Below are 17,257 nucleotides of genomic sequence, written 5' to 3' on the forward strand. Positions count from 1 at the left end.
GCCAGGCCCAAAGGGTTGTGGTGAATGGAGTTAAATCCAGTTGGTGGCCGGTCACAAGTGGTGTTCCCCAGGGCTCAGTATCAGGGCCAGTCCTGTTTAATATCTTTATCAGTGATCTGGAAAAGGGGATCGAGTGGCCATCAGTAAGTTTGCGGAGGACACCAAGTTGGGTGGGAATGTTAATCTACTTGAGAGAGGGAAGGCGCTACAGAGGGATATAAAAAGGTTGGATCGATGGGCTGAGGCCAGTTGCATGAGATTCACCAGGGAGAAGTGCCGGGTCCTGCACTTGGGTCACAACAACCCCCCACAACACTACAGGCTTGGGGAGAGTGGCTGGAAAGCTGCCTGGTGGGAAAGGACCTGGGGGTGCTGCCTGGTGGCCAGATGAACATGAGCCAGCAGTGTGCCCAGGTGGCCAAGGAGGCCAATAGAATCCTGGCTTGTATCAGAAACAGTGTGGCCATCAGGACCAGGGGAGTGATCGTCCCCCCGTACTCAGGACTGATGAGGCTGCACCTCAGATCCTGTGTTCAGTGTTGGGCCCTTCACTGCAAGAAAGACACTGAGGTGCTGGAGCATGTCCAGAGAAGGGCAATAAAGCTCATGAAGGGTCTGGAGCTCAGGTCTTGTCAGGAGTGGCTGAGGGAACTACGATTGTTTAGCCTAGAAAAAGGAGGCTGAGGGGGGACCTTATTGCTCTCTACAACTACCTCAAAGAAGACTGTAGGCAGGTGGCTGTTGGTCTCTTCTGCCAAGTAATGAGCAATAGAACAAGAGGCAATGGTCTCAAGTTGCACCAGGGGAGGTTTAGTTTGGATATTAGAAAAAATTTCTTCACCAAAAGGGTTGTCAAGCTTTGGAAGAGGTTGAGTCACCATCCCTGGAGGTATTTAAAGGATGTGTAGATGTGGTGCTGAGGTACATGGTTTAGTGGTAGGCTTGGCATACTAAGTTAATGGTTGGACTTGATGATCGTAAAGGTCTTTTTGAACCTGAATGATTCTGTGATTCTGTTCATCCTGCAGGCTCTCTGACAACGGGGCTTTGTTTTGCTTTTGTGGGTTTTGATTCCTTAGTCACCAGTGTTTTAGGGCTTAATTTCAATAATGCAGAACACTGTCTTCATGCACGTTTTTCATAATAAAACTGAGGATGGGAGTACTGGTGGAGGAAGAACATTGTGAACTGCATATAGTCACAGCCTTACAACCTGTTTTAGAGAGAACCAGAAAGCTGGATGGAGTAGAGCAAAAGTAAAACCAAAGAAAAGTAAGCAACTTAATTTTCACTTACACACCCCTTCCAATAAAACTGAGAAGATTTAGCTAGTTGGAAACCGATCAGAGAGTATAGAATTATAAAACTAACTTGTCACAAATTTTGATTTATAAACCAGAATTTCTAATTAAGAAGAAGAAAAAATAGCAGGCTCCATCTGTATAGGAAAAGCAAGGAACAGAGATTTAACAATTGCTAGGACTAGGTTAATAATAATTTCCTGCAATGTTAGATTTCAAGCTCTTTTGTGGGCTCTCTGGACTCTGGGTGTTGTAGCTAAGTGTCCTTGACACTTGTATGACATGTGTAGAAAATCAACACAAACACGAGTTTGCCAAATGAGATTAGGTTAAATTCTTCTGAGCCCCTAAGATATCCTTTCGTTATCCAGAATTTCAAATGGAGGAAGAATTTGCATTGTTCCGTCAGTGATTTCTGACAGTTAGTCATTATTGTCTCATCTAGGGAACCGTAATAACTTTTCATGTCAGTGTGCAAATCATCCTGACTTTCATCTACCTTGCATTTTATTTCTTCCCTAAAATAGAGATTTCCTGGGATTATTGGAAGTGATGTACTTCTTTTAAAATGTCTTTTGTTCACCCATTAGTGTTGTTGAACTACAGAGGAAATGTAATGCATTGTAATGTTTCCTTTTTTATTCATTTATGTACCGTCTTTTCAATGAAAAAGATAGGAGAGCCTGCACCATGTTTCACCATCGTTAAAGAAAGAGACTCGAGTAGAAAACATGAGTCCTGAGAAATGAGGAGCTCTATGAACTGTATAAATTTCATTCAGTATAATAGAAAATTGGCTTTTTCACCAGGGCTTTTTGCAGCCTCTTGAGCCCTGGCTTGGATTCTGCATCAGAAGATGCAGCTAACTCAAATCACTTGATCTCTAGAGTTCAACTGAGTTGAGCTTGTTTACTTTGATTAGATTTTTGTTCTTATAGTTCACTACCAGTTCACTTAACATGGGGTTAATTTTAGAGGACTCTTTACTAACTGATCTGTGATATTTTTGAGAAGTTTTTCCTACTCCCATTGTATATGGGAAATAAAAATAAATTATCTGAATCCCCTTGAAACAATAGAAAAAACTTACATGAATTCCCAGCATAGGTGCACACCCTTTCTACTCCAGATTTTTTGCTTCACCGTAACATGAAAGATTAATATCAGAAAGGTCTACGTGCTTTTGGGATGAGATTCATCTGATTTGTTGAAAAGTTTGGCCTGCATATTCGTTTTGTCTGTCTTTAGTATTCTGATCTTTTTATTCCCTGGGCTTTGGATTTGTGTCTAGTAAATAACATGTGAACAACCATGAACTTTCCTTTTTGTTATCATTTCAGTTTAAGATTAAAGCTGAGCATAGCTAATCCAATATATGCTGCATCTTTCACGCAAGAAACTTCAGTGCCTTTTACAGTACCTGTGGTTTAGCAGGGTTCGCTGATGCTCTGTGCCATGGGGTTTCACAGCACGGTCTGCAGATTGCTTTTGAGCAGCCAACCTCTCCTCTCAGCCCTTAAAGCACTTGCTGCTACTTCGGTTCTCCCGCTTTGATCACTGTTAAAGAAAGAGATGAACTGCCGCCCTCTAAGTAGGGGAGTGTATTGGTCCACAGAGCAGCCTTTGCTGCTTAGTGGATGCGTGAGGGGAAACTGCAGAGCCCTGCTTGACAGTGCTTAAGCCATTGTCCCCCATTGTAAATGACACCTCTTCATGAATAGTAACTGATACCCACCTCTAACTTTGCAATTTGCTGGTGGTGCTTAAATCCTTATATTTCTTCATATGTTAAATGCCACCTCAATTATTAAAATCAAGCATTGTTTCATTTGAGGATGAGTTGATGTGCATTAATCAATGGCAAGTATGCCTTGTGTTCACAGCATACAGTGGATTTGAAAGATTGCAATGGTATTTTGAATGCAAGTTTTCAGCATAATTACAGTTTATGCCCTTAGTGGTAGCACTACCTGTGAAAAGGTAGGAGAAGGATCAAGTGACATTGCATTGTGCATCTGTTTTGAAGCCAAAATGCGTTGTGGAGTTGGTTACTTTACACTCAGGCATAGAATAACCACGGCTAGTTCAGCCAAAACCATTTCTTAGAGACATCTTATAACTTTTTAATATATCTTTAATTATTCATACAGTGATTGTCTGAAGATTCCATTTTTCCCAAAGCTTCATTAAGTAAGCTTCTCTTTCTGTGTCTGAAAGAACCAAAGCTGGAGGCAAACTAAATTTCCCATGATCTACTTGCTGTGCGGGTCTGACAAACTTCTGACGTTTCCTGATGAAGACTTCTGGTTCCCAGGCAGTCTTACCAAGTGCTACAGTGCAGAGTGGGTTCTTTCTTTGAAGCTCAGATGTGTTTTCCCTGGATTGCTATTGAGAACATACTCTTTGGTATGTCTGCTTGTGAATGATGATTTGGTTTTGTCGCCTTTTCTTACAGCTTAATTGGTTTTAAAGACAAAAGGAAAAAAGTACAAACGTTGTTTCCCTTCAGCATCTCCTGTACAGAAATTATATATTGTGGCATTTCCAACAGAGGAGAAAAAGGAACTTCCCAGAGTGTAGACTGCTTGGCCTACTTAGCAGATGTGGAAATTGTTTTGATCTCTTTACCACCAAATTTCAGTTCTGGCTTGCTATCTTAATAAAAGGCACATGAGAAGCTAGATTATAGGCTTACTAATGCATTATGACCATACTGATTACGTTATATTTAGCTTGTAGTAAAGGTAGTGAAATTGGGATTCTATTCCCTTTACGTTACTTGTGCTTCCAATTTGCCCATATATCATGGCTACATATAGAACCCAGATGTTTCAGGTGGCTACCAAATTTGTGTAACTGGTAATCATTTGGGCATAAGATTCTGCAAATACTGTTGTAAATACATCAGAATTCCTTGGAAAATAATAGATTACTACTGTTTGCCTCAGTCTATGGGTTTGGTTCACATGGTCTAGGTGGTGATGCCAGAAATCTGTTCAGAAATACTTAACATGTCAAAGCAGCCCAGGCTAGAGGCACCTTCATAGCCAACTGTTGCCACTTGAATCATCCCGTATCTTTGGAGGGAAGGAACATGCTTTTTTAGCACCCCCCTTAAAAATGTTTTAGTTGACAGAGGCATAGGGTAGGGGTGGGGGTGAGGGGGCATATTGTTTTTTGTTTTTAAATGCGGAAGGAAGGATGAAGCCACCTGCAGCCACCTTCCTAGCATTTCATGCCCATCGGGTTGCATGGGCGTGCAGCCCCCTTACTGAAATCAGGGCTTTAAACTCCTTTCCAAAAGAATACAGCGCATAAATACCTTTCATTACTGAAAGTTACTGTTTTGATCACAAAACTATGCAGAGACCAGGAACGCCTCCAAGCTCTGAACATCACGTTTTAGTGTATTTCACATGGCAGGTGTTTGGAATTTTTTGCGGTTTGGGTTCCCTCCTGCCGCCCCCCCCCCCCCCTTTGTTCTATGTGCTTTGGGGCAGCTTTTAAGTTGCTGGTATCATTAAGCTGCAGCATCAGCTTGACATGTTTAAATTACGGCCTGATTAAAAGGAAAATTGTATTTAGAAAGTGTTCTTCTTGACACGTGTGCACAGGGAACCAGCCCTGCTAATGGAACACCTCGGAGATGTTGTGCAGGGCATGGCCACAGCTGTCTGGGGACTTTGGGAAAGAAACGGTGTAGATGCACTCTCAGGCTGTTCCCCATCCGTCTGGGTTCCTGTGTGCTGTCCTGAATGGCTAACCTCAACATGTCAGAGCTGTAAACTCTGGAGAGCTAAATGCAGCAGATGTTGTAAAAATTCCTTCGCCTCCTGTCGCTAGCATACTTGCTTTCCATTGCAGAGCTAACCAAGCCTATCGTTTCGGTGCAGATGGCCAGAAACTCAATCCTACCTGGAGCTGGGAAAGCCTCTTCAGTGTCAGCCCTGTGTTAATGAATCTGTTAAATTAGCCTGTGCTGACACGGCGCGCTGAGAGCACTTTGTTGTACATAAGGGCTTGTATTGTTTGATCAGTACATAACTGAAAGGGCATTGATGTAAAAAGGTGCTTGTAGAGCGGTGGGAGGGTATCGGGTTAGGTCAGTGTTTGCACTCCTCAGGCATCCGCTGGGAGCAGGAGCTAGAGAGCTGCGCTCAGCCCTGGCTCCCTCCTTAAAGGGCTATGGGCTGCTCACTTTTCACTGCTTTCTTTCTGGTAATCAGAGGTGAATAGAAGAAACGGTTTCAGATTAAGCACGTTTGTAATCTCAGGAGTTATGAGTTACCCTAAATCTCTTTGAGGCCCTCATCTTTGACTTCTCATCCTGCTGAAAATACATAGCATCTCCAGAGGAAATGTGGGAAAGAACTGAAAATATTTACCACTTGCCCTCACTGAAGTTGCCGTCTGTCCTCTGCCTGCTTATATTCCGTTCTTAAAGTTATTATGACCCTGGAAGAAAATTTTAAATCTTTTTGTTCTCTGTTGCTTTGTTCATATGCAAATCTTATCTTACACAAAAAAGTTCTTGTAGCTTACTGGATTTCCAGAAAAATGTTTAGCAGCAGAGTGGTGATATTACTACCTTGCATGTTTTTTTGCAGTGTAGTATTAGATCAGAGAAAGGTGGTACATTAATGAAAGAACGGCATCTTTATTGGCCTCGCAGGAATGAGAGATCTGGTGAGGGAAATGAACTTGGACCGCAACATTCACCTGAAACCTAAATTCTGGAAGGTTGAATGGTGGGACCTTGGAGTCACCTCACTGAAGTAAATGTGTTCGTTAAAGAGATTAGGATGCTGAATATGTTTTGAAGTGAATACACATACAGTGGTATATACCTGGGATTTGAGTTGCATAGTGAGAATTTTTTTGTTGACTGAGAAAAGGATAGGCTTATCTTGTCTGTTAACCTTGTTGCATTAGCCAGACAAATGCTATTAAAGCATCATTATTCTGTGTTTGCAAATGACAGAGGAGGCTCTGCATTTGGAGAATATGATCCTCTTTTAACTAGCTTTTGAAGGAAAAGGAAAAGAAAAAATAAGATGCATACTCACGTATACCCCAGGGGGGTGGGGTGGGTGGGTGGTGGTGGTGGTGGTGTGGATTATCTTGTAACAAACTTGTTTTGTAAGGACAATGACTGAATTTTTGTCTCACAAGAAGGTGATGTTATGGGCCCTTAATGGAGTCAAGTCTACTTGAATGTTTGTGCCCTTGATACAAATGAATGCTGAAAGAGACATGATCATATCATTGAGTCAAATACCTCTTTGTAATAGATGGAAATAATTTGGAACATAGGGAACATCCTCCTTCCCTTCCCTAGCAGCCACTTCAGCACTGTATTTAATGTAGTTCTAAAATAAGATGTCTGAAATGCAGCGAAGTGAAGAGAGTCAGTATTTGTTGTGGTTAGGTGTGTCTGGGAGATAGTTCAATGGGAATAGATGCAGACAACACTTAATGCTTTCTTAGACCTGCAGGTGGAAAGTGGGATGGAGCAGTATATCTTTGTGAACAGTGTAGTAATGGCACAGAGGTATCGTGGGTTAAGCCTATTAACAGCTTTTACAGGAGCCAACCCAGGAGCATTTCCTACAAAAATCTCTTCTTTCTAATCAGAGGACCCTTCTTGGTGGCTTTGGGGAAGTCATGGCATCCAGAAGAGTTTAATTGTGCTCACTGCAAAACCTCCATGGCTTACATTGGATTTGTGGAGGAGAAGGGGGCACTGTATTGTGAAGGCTGCTACGAGAAGTTCTTTGCCCCTGAGTGTTCAAAGTGCCAGAGGAAGATCCTTGGGGTAAGTGTTTGTCAGTGGGAACAACCACCACAGTGTCCAGTGCTTCTCTGTCATGAAATTTCCTTTTGTCTGGCCCAGTTTGCATTCTTCCAAACATACTCTGATGTACCTTTTCAGTTCCTATCACATACAGAATATGGTTTTCCGTCTCCTAATGTTGAGCCTTTTCAGTCTCTTTGAGCAAAGGTGCTGTAGCCTCCTTGGCTTTTCCAGGTTCAGCTCCTGTTTTCATGAAGCTGTTCTGCAGCATTGTGATTACCAGATTTTCTTGAGCGAAATGCTTTTAAGTTGGCAGCTTTTTACAGAATTGCAGGGCAGGGGTGAATGGGGAGTAAATAATTCTCCTTAGCTGAGCTGAGCACTGAGGAACATGCTTGTTGGCTAGATGTGAAGTACTGAAATATTCCCAGTGGTAATGTAGATAGAAAGACACATTATCCTACTCGGCACTAACACTGCTAATTTGAGCCCGCCAGCTGATTGTCCGCTCCGTTACTGCAGACAGCGATGTGTCTGGACTCTTGTGTAACTGGGGTCACGCAGGGCTCTGGCAGCACAATTCTCGAGTCATATTTGGCACTATAGTGTCTTCCAAAACAGCACAAAGCAGTCATAATTTTCTGTGTGATGTCTTCTGATTAACTGTTCACAGACTTGACGAGCCATCGGAGATGCTGCTTTCATTTCAGGGGACCATTGTGGGTGAGATCCTAATTAAAATGGAAAAGGTGAACAAATGAATTGTTCGATGTGTCCAACTCTGTTGAACCTTCCAAAAAAACCGAAAAGTTGCTTATGACAAATAAGGAGATGTACCATAAACAAAGCACCTCATTAACTTTAACATCAACAGAAATGGGATGCACAACCCATGTTCAAAGTAGCAGTAGGAAACAAAGTATTCTTGAAACAAATCAAGTGTGGAGGCATGGTCACCACAATCTAGTCATCACATTAAAATAACGTGTTCGTAACACTTTTTCTAATCCCCGCAGGAAGTAATAAATGCTTTGAAACAAACTTGGCACGTTTCCTGCTTCGTGTGTGTGGCCTGTCATAACCCCATCCGCAATAATGTCTTCCACTTAGAAGATGGTGATCCCTACTGTGAGACGGGTAAGAAACAACACCACCAGAGTTTACTGTGGTTGTGCGGGGAAGCAGAGCTCAATAAGGTTGGGAAAAAATAATAATGCCTTTTTTTCAAGCTTCACTTCAGAAATGTCCCAGCACATTCCTGTAACCGATATGTCAATTCAAAGCAGCAACAAATGCTATAGATACTTTGAGTTTGCAGCAGGAGAAGTTGGTGGGAATTTCTTTTTTAGCTTCAGCAGGAGCAGGCTTCTTGTCACTGGCTTTACCTGTTAAGCCGTCAGCTGTAGGTATCAGTGATTCAGCAAAGTGTTAATTTTAGTGTGATTTTCTACTTGTCCTTAAAATATTTTGGAGTTAATGTAAATCTGCTTGTTTACTAAACAAGCAAATGCCAGTGGAGTAATGTATTTTACTCTGAATAGCCTTATTCACAGCCTGGGGGGACTTCCAAGAGTAAGCAGTCTGCCCAGAAAGTTTTTTGCAGGATCAGGGATAACATCTGTTGAACATAAGCTTGGGATAAAAAACCAGGCTGTCGGGGAAAAATACAGTGATATGATTATAGCACTTGAAAGCCTGATGAACAATATTACATGAAAGATAAGGCTTAGAAGTTCAGAGGGATTCTGGTTCGGTTTTTAGTACTTCCAGCTAATCGTATCTTTTTTATTAATATGTACAGATTTTATTTGTGTTGGTTTCCTAGTTTCCTTAGAATGTACCCTTGTGGGCTAGGAAAGAAATAGGTAGTATTTGTAAAATATTTTCCACAAAATGGAAAAGAAACAAAATAGTATCAATAATTGTTTTCACACTCATGCTGTTTACATCTGTGTTAGAACTGTCAGTCAGACCTTTTCTGTGTTTTTCCTTCTACCACAAGAGGCATTGTAGTTAAACTAGAGACGGAAGTGGACTCACCAGGAAAAGATTTAGCACGAAATCCTAGTGACCTGTTTGGAGTTAAGATTTCCTTCTGGGTTGATGCCACAGTTGTTCGCAGCTATGGAGAGCACTAGGTACTGAAGGGATAAGGAAAGCGTGTAAAATTAATCCAAAATTTCTCTGTCTGAGTGGCTTTAATGAGGCATTGGCAGATATGAAAGGATGCAGTAGGTTATTGCTAACTCAGTGACAGGAGTAGGGTAACCTGTTGCCCCTATCGAAATCATGGAGCAGCAGAGGAAACAGATATATGAGCAGCATCCTCCAGGGTGACAGCATGGTGAAATTTCATCCTGAAGCAATCTGAAGCCCCTAATTGTGGAGCCATTTGATGATTCAAAAATAGTACTGGAAGAATCGATAACTCCCCTTGGGGTGGAAAGCTCATGACCGGGTTTGTTCTGGTAAACTGAATTCTTGTTCCTGCCACCAAATGACTCATATGTTATGCAGTGCATTGATTTGTGCTACTGTTGACTCCCGTGCACAGCTGCATGCTTTTCTGTACTGTGAGCAGGAAACACTGGGATAAAACGTCAAGAATATTACGCTTCTCATAAAGTTTATATCTGAGATAGAAAGTTGCTAGCACAAGTTAATGTAGACACATCCTGTGAGGTGTTATTGGCAGTGATACATTGTAATGGCTCTGGCTCTCTAAGTAGATGTTAATTTGAGATATATTCATTCTTCAAAGACTTTCAGTCCAGCTGGAGTTAAGATTATATGACTAATTTAAAAGAAATAAGGAGTAAATGTCATTGCCAACTTTCCTTCTTCCTAGTGCAAAGGAGGCTTCTAATTTTAAATCTATATTTGAAGTTATAACTGCATCAGCTATTAGTATTAAGGGGGTTTAATCTGCAGAATGTTCTGGGTTTGTATGGTGATGCTAAAATTAAATTAAAAGTGCAGTTACCTACAATTTTGAACTTCTTTTAAGTGCAGAGTCAGTAACCTAGTTTTGGAAAGGCTGTATGCAAGAAGCATTCTGCCTTGGAAGCCTTCTTTGGTATTGCAATTCAAGCATGTAAAAGAAAGCTGATGCCCTTCATTCTGCCTTATCTATTGGGCTTTCTTTAGCAGGAAAGCCAATAAACTTAGCAACACAAACCACAAGCCAAATTACAAAAGGCTTTAACTGCTGGCACTGGGAAAATATCAGTAAAAGATGCTGTATGAACACAAATGCAAAGAGCTGAAGCAGTAGGGTCATGAGACTGTGTCCTTCAGGGGTTTTGCACAGATGGGTTCTGCCATTTGACATTTTTATTGTCTGTCTTCTGCTTAAACACTTGCAAATTCATCCTAGTAGAGTGGATTAATGAAGGCGATAGGTGAAGCTGTTTCTTGCCCCTGGCAGCCATCAAGGGCTTTGCTTTTCCAGGGCACTTGTGTTCCCCATCCTGCTGACCTGCCTCCTGTGATGATTTTTTGAAGTCATCATATGAAACACTGTCTTACTAAACCAAAACAGGACTTTTCTCTTGGGCTTGACATGTGTGAGAAGTGTCTCTTGACTCTGCTGCAGTAAGCACTAGAGCTTCAGCAGATCTGCATAATCTAGTAGAGAAACAAAATCTCCTTGAACCCCACTTGCCACTCCTTATAAGTCTACTTGAAAACAATCCCTGGCATCTAATTCCCCGATCAGAGGCAGAGTGTTACCATTAAGGGTGGGTGGAGTGCAAAGCTTCATTATGGTTGTCACTCTGTCTGTAGTCCATCTTATGAAGATGTGATGTTGCATGACGCTACGGATTTGCCATAGTAGGTGTCCTGATCCCAAATTCCCTTCTGTTATACTACTAATGCTCTTCACTTCTGTGCAGGAAAAAAAGATTTCATTCTTAGAATGGGGTGTTTGGGAGTTGAAATAAGTGGAAAAGACCAGACAGCTTGGGCTGAAATTTGGGTATGCACAGGTGGGCAGCAGAGGGCTGTGCTGACTTGTAGTCCCTGAGATGGCTCTGTGCACAGAGAAGCGAGTGTCATGCACCAAAACTGTGAGGATGGGGGTGGGTGTCAGTGCATCCCACCCAACTTTATATATGCATTTTATCCTGCTAGTCTGCCCTGCTCTCTCTTTTTCAAGCTCTGCAGTAAGCAGGGGGGTGGTGGTGGATATGAGTGGGTCAGTGCCCTTCTTTTTGGTTCAAGCTTTCTGAGACTGCTGGAAAAACGTTTCTCTGCTGACTCTACGGGAGCCTCCAAAGGCACCAAGTCAATACAGCGCCTAAAAAAGGTGCAAATACCCATCAGTGATTCCAGTCACTAAGAACCATCCTGACACCCTACCGATTACTTTTTGTTAAATGCAATAAATATATTGCATAAAGCCTCTGTTTTGTTAGAGGTTTGTTTTTTTTTTTTGGTTGGTTGTGGGTTGTTTGTTTTGTTTTGGTTTTTTTTTTTTGGGGGGGGGGGGGGCGTTGTGTGTATAGTTTTTGTTCTTTTTTTCTTTTTTAAGAGCTATGTAATAAACAGCAGTGACTAGGAAACTATTCTGACTTGATCCAAATTGCTCGAGTCTGTTTAGGACAGAAGCCTAATGATTGCATGATTTTGTGTAGTGCAGTCTGGGGCAAATATTGTGCCAGGATGTAGGTAGGAGTGTGTTACTCGCTGAGGAGGTCTGTTGTGTGAACAGCTAGGGTATGCTTTCAAGGTAGAGCTGGAGAGAATATAAGGAGCACACAGAGCCCGCACGGGTGCTCTGCAAGGAGTGCATTTCCCCCCTGAGCACACTATTGATCTCAAGGAAATGAAACACCAGGAAGATGGAAGCGTCGCTCACTTGAAAGGACAAAGAAGGGGATGAGAACTGAATTAGCAAGGAAAGGAGGGCATCCTGGTTTTTCAGTCTAGGAGCTCTTTATTCAGTGCACCCAGTATTATAAAACTCAACAAGGGCAAACCCACTGTCATTGAAAGAAAAGCACAAAGGTTTCAAAGGGTCACTCCCTTTTCTGCATATGCTTCATCTTTAAAATCTGTTTGCATTTGTTTGCAGATTACTATGCCCTCTTCGGTACTATGTGCCACGGCTGTGAATTCCCCATTGAAGCTGGAGACAGGTTTCTTGAAGCTCTGGGCCACACTTGGCATGACACTTGCTTTGTATGCTCAGTAAGTAAAGCTAGTCTACATTTTCAGCAAACCCGTGGCAGCAGTTCTTGTGCTAACCTGACTGTTAGAGGAGTTAACAGCTGTAACCTCTTTCAATCCTCTGAGCCCAAACAAAAAGCACTTTCCCAGTTATTTAGAAGGTGTGTTGCTATTGTGAGCCTTTGGCACTGGTCCAGAGGACTTGGCCTGGATTGTACCCATGTGTCCTGGCATTTAACCCTTGACATTTACTTCCTCGAGCAAGCACTGGAAGTCATACAGGAGCTGTCTGTGTTTCTAAAGTAGCAAGAGTGCTTTTGACATGAAGACACTATAGCCAAGGTATCATCTGCTAATATTGTATGACAAAAAAACCCAACCCAAAACCAAATAAACCCCAATCCTAATGATTGGATATCTTTCTTAAAATGCTGAACCTAACTCTGCTCCCAATTAAGGACCTGTTAACTTAAAGAAAGGAAGGTTATGCTTGCATCCACCATTAGTATTACATCAAAAAGAGTATGCCCAAGAAAAAGGTAATATTTCTTATTCTTTGAATGTATTTGTGCATAGAACAATGCCATGGTTTGGCATTCTGAATAATGTATGGGTGTCGTTCATCCACCTGAATTGAGTGATCTTTTCTTTTTTTATCCCATTTCAGGTGTGTAGCGACAGTTTGGAGGGTCAGACTTTCTTCTCCAAGAAGGACAGGCCACTGTGCAAGAAACACGCTCACTCTATCAACATCTGATGCTTGGAGCTTATCTTGTGTAACAAATGTACTGAGCAGAAAGAAAGGTTAAAATGTCCATGTTCAATAATTGGTTATTTATATATGATTTTCTAGAATGGAAGAGAAATGTGGAAATGTGGGGAAGGGCTTGCACACTAATTTTTAGAGTGTTTATTAGTTAGAGTTTTGCTTCATAAAAAGATAAAAATCAGGAATTGCACCTAAGCCAAACTATTAGAGTGCTTTTACCTCTACACTTGACAGATTACTGTATTGGTTTCATGATTTTAACACCACATTTATATCTGCTTCGGTATTAAAACCTGAACATCTATAACAATAAATACCTGATATTAGAAGTCTTGGTCTTGCTGTTCTTCAACAAATAAAAGGAGATTGGCTTCAGCAATCCACATCGCTTTATGGCGCTGATGTTTTTTAAAGTGTGTCTGGAAGTATTGCAGTTAAACCCCATTAAAAGGAACTCAAAGCAAAGATAAGGTTACATGGAGTATATAGTTCAGCAATTGATGTTTTTATCTGCTACTCATACACATGAAGCCTCCTCCACCATTACATGTACCTGTGCCTTTGCAGTTAAACCTCTGATGGGTGTGCAGAGGACAGACGTTTTTATAAAGCAGTTACATGTGGTGGTGGTGGCTATGCTGGTGAACAACAGGAGTTTAGAAGGTGCCACTTAGAAGAAAAAACAAATGTGATACTCATACTCTTCCTTAACTCATGTACTACGAGAGCACTAGCCAAAAAAAAACCACAACCCGCTACTCAAGGTGTGTTTGACAGGATGGAAATGTTAGATCAGATCTTAAAAATAAGGGAGCGGGGAATTACACTCTTATGTTTGCAGCTCAGGTTTTAGATAGTTTTAAGTGCCTTGGAAAGGGGAAATTGCACTCGATCTGCAGGTAACAGTGTTTCATTTCCAGAATGTGAGACTGGTGTTAAATGAGGAAAACTGCTGAAGTGCAACTGAGGACATTGTTTTTCTCTCAGTACATTCTTTACCATGTAGCTCATGAATATGTATATTGGTGGTGTGCCAGGTAGTGTACCAAAAACTAACTTGCTCAGCTGTTACGATTTTTATTAGTTTAGCGTTTATTTCTCTCTTTTCCTCCAGATGTAGGGAATATATTGTTAAATAACATAATACGAGTTAGGCAGCTCCGTATCTCTCAGTTCTTGCAAGGGAGCAGAGAGACAATGCTGTCGTTGTGCATTTACTGCGAGCCAGGAGACGTAGTCAATTCTGTGGCTTGATAGGAATTTCGCCTCCGTACAGAGAGTCACTGCAAGACCTGTGCACCAGCTAAGTCCCACTTAACTTCGAATTAGGGCTTAAGTGGTATGGAGCAATTGTAGGCAGATGGGGGAGAGGTAGTGACCCTCTGCACGGGGTGAATTTTGCCCTAGCAGGGTTGCACAAGAGAGAAGGGGCCCCTCTCAGGGCCAGATCAGGCTCCTGAGGGAAACTGAGTTTACGTGCTACTTAATTCAACTGGGATGTCAGAGATGAATTGTTAGTCTTTAGTGTTCTTTCCAGTAGGCACGAAAAGTAACCATTTACTGGTTTTGTTGTGTGGTTTGTTTGGGCTTGGGTTTTGGTGGGTTTTTTTTTTTTTTTTTTTTGGTTCTTTGAACTGACACAAAGGACAGGTTTATCCATAAAACTGTGGAGCAAATAACGAAAAATTGCCATGATTGAGTAAAGCAATTGTAACAAGGAACATCAACAAAAAAGGGGGAAAGGAAATCAAAATTGCTGTACTGAAATATGAAAAGATACTTGGCTTTCTTACTAATTCAGCAAGACAGGTTCACATTGTGGGGCTGTTTCGCTTTATTTCCTGAAGTTGTTTTTTCTTCAATACTGCCACGTTTGTTTTTCAACTTCTGATGGTACAGAAGAAATAGCATAAAGCTGTTTAAAATGTTTACACTGTTGTAGATGTACCCTTTTGTGAGTTTGGCTGAAAATCAGAAGGCTAGAAGCAGACTGGATGAGATACGGTAATGTGTCAGCCAGGTTGCTTTTGAATTTCGGTAGAATGTGGAGAAGTGAGACCTAGAGACTAGGTTGCAGTGGAGCTATATTGCACATGCATGAGGAAAGAGGATGGGAATGCACAGGATAGGGTGTTCAGTAATTTCTTCAAGGCAAACCCTGTTATTTTGAAGTAGGATAGGAACATCTCGGTTTGTCATTGTCCTTAAAATCAAAATCAATTTTGTTTAGTTTAATAATTTTAATTGGAATTGTATTATTCCTTAATCCATATGCTCTAGGGTTTGAAATTTTGCAGTTGTTAATGGATTTCAGGACATGAGTACAAAAGCCTGAAAGACTCCAATAGTACTGCTTCATTTAGCTGCTTCGCCTTTTAATTTCTACTTTTATCTATTTGTTTAAAATTTAAAAGAAAGCATAGAGTCACTGATACATAATATTTAATGGCTCTACAAAATTACATAAATCAACTAAAAAGAACATAATTTTTATCATTATTTTAATAAGTGAGATTTTAGTAGAGCACTTTATAATAATGCCATATATCTCACTGAATATTTATTACCTTTTTTGTTTAGGACTATTTCGTACTGGTATCTTTGTATTTTGTTTTCTTTGTAAGCCTTCATATTTACCTCTAGAATCTTTTGGGGTGTCTATGTGTTTATATATACTTCTCTACACATGCACACATACGCATGTACATTGAGAGACGTATGCATATATGCACATATACATACATATATTTGACTGCAGACTTAGCATAGCAAAAATCAGCACTGTTCCATCATCATTTGGGGATTTTCTGAGATTCCCAATTACTTTTCATATAACACATGTATAGCATTCATGTTTTGAGGGAATGTTAGAAAGTCAGGAGAGACATGTTAGTAACCTAACTACTGTAGGTTTTTGCATGTATGTTCAGTCAGTAGTTATTTTTCCTCCAAAACTGCCTGTAAGAGAATTGGGTTTAACTGTTTGAAGGTAGAAGGTCTTTATTAGTGACTAGTTGAATCATGATGACAGTTTCAGTATATTGTAACTAAATAATTCAGAATGATGTGTAAATATAAATGCTTAATATAACAATGCAATAAACTTAAAAGCAAAAGATGAGCTGTGGTTCGGTGTGTGTTGGTCTGTTCAGCTGTGTACCTGTTTCATCATGGAGTTATTTGCATCATCTAGCCATGTGAGTGGCTTTGCAAACGAAAGTAAGAAGGGGAACTACATCAATTTGCAGATTACTTGTTTGAATTTCCTTTCCTTTTATTTTTCCATTGTTTTATACTAAACAACCAGCTCTTAAGTCCTGATGATTTTCCTGCTTGTGTCTAATAGTCTTTGGCATCAAATTTTGGCTGTTCACGCTTGCTAATTTAATTATAATTAAAAAAACAAACTCACCCACACAAAACCCCAAACTCTCTAGCTGTCCTCCATTGTTTTGTTACACATTATTTTTTCCTGAATTACAGTCAGTAAAAGAAAGCCATGATTGTAAACATGAATAGATATCACTTGTGTTGCTTGTTTTTCAGTTTTTTTTGGGTGAAATGGATGTTTGCTTTACAGAAAAGAACCCAGGAGTTCTGGTGGACACCAAGTTGACCATGAGCCAGTGATGTCCCCTTTGTGACAAGTAAGACCACCAGCCTCTTGGGGTCCGTTAGGTGTAGCATTGCCAGCAGATTGCGAGAGGTGATTCTTCTATGTTCAGTGTTGGTGTGAGACATCTGGAGCGCTGGGTCCGGTGCTGAACTCTCCAGTATAAGAGAGACATTCTGCAGTGAAGAGCTAGGAAGGTGATTAAGGGCTTGGAGCATTTATCATACAAGGAGAGGCTGAGAGAGCTGGTACTCTTCAGTCTATAGAAGAGAGGGCTCACGGGGGGGATCTCATCCATGTGTACTAATACCTGGAGGGGAGAGTAAAGATGGAGCCAGACTCAGCTCAGTGGTACCTGGTGACAGGATAACAGTGAGGATGGCCAAACACTGGCATCGGTTGCTCAGCGAGATTGCAGAGTCTGTGTCCTTGGAGATGCTCAAAATCCAATGGGACATGACTCTTGAGCTGGTCAAGGTCCCTTTTCACCTCCAACCTCAGTGAGTCTCTGATTCTCCATCTTTTCTCAAGATGGAATGAAAGATGGAAATATGCTATTGAACACTATATAATATATAACAATGTAAAACTCAATGTTGGCTAAGTTC

At 41.0% G+C, this 17,257-nt stretch overlaps 1 protein-coding gene across 6 annotated transcripts in view; it reads left to right on the forward strand.

The window, feature by feature from the left end:
• Window positions 1-16,157, forward strand: part of PDLIM5 (PDZ and LIM domain 5) — a 132,997-nt gene extending 116,840 nt beyond the window's left edge. For 5 of the 6 annotated variants that reach the window (XM_056360447.1, XM_056360692.1, XM_056360784.1 and 2 more), the window contains 4 exons: window positions 6,936-7,116; window positions 8,112-8,232; window positions 12,173-12,288; window positions 12,935-16,157. In XM_056360447.1, coding sequence (XP_056216422.1) covers window positions 6,936-7,116; window positions 8,112-8,232; window positions 12,173-12,288; window positions 12,935-13,024 — 508 coding nt within the window. In that variant the 3' untranslated portion in view covers window positions 13,025-16,157. Of the gene's footprint in view, window positions 1-3,518; window positions 3,708-6,935; window positions 7,117-8,111; window positions 8,233-12,172; window positions 12,289-12,934 lie in introns of those variants that run through there. The other variant, XR_008825702.1, reaches the window with a different exon arrangement.
• The last annotated feature ends 1,100 nt before the right edge of the window (window positions 16,158-17,257 follow it).

Source organism: Falco biarmicus, chromosome 1, assembly GCF_023638135.1.
Source record: "Falco biarmicus isolate bFalBia1 chromosome 1, bFalBia1.pri, whole genome shotgun sequence".
NCBI lineage: Eukaryota > Metazoa > Chordata > Aves > Falconiformes > Falconidae > Falco > Falco biarmicus.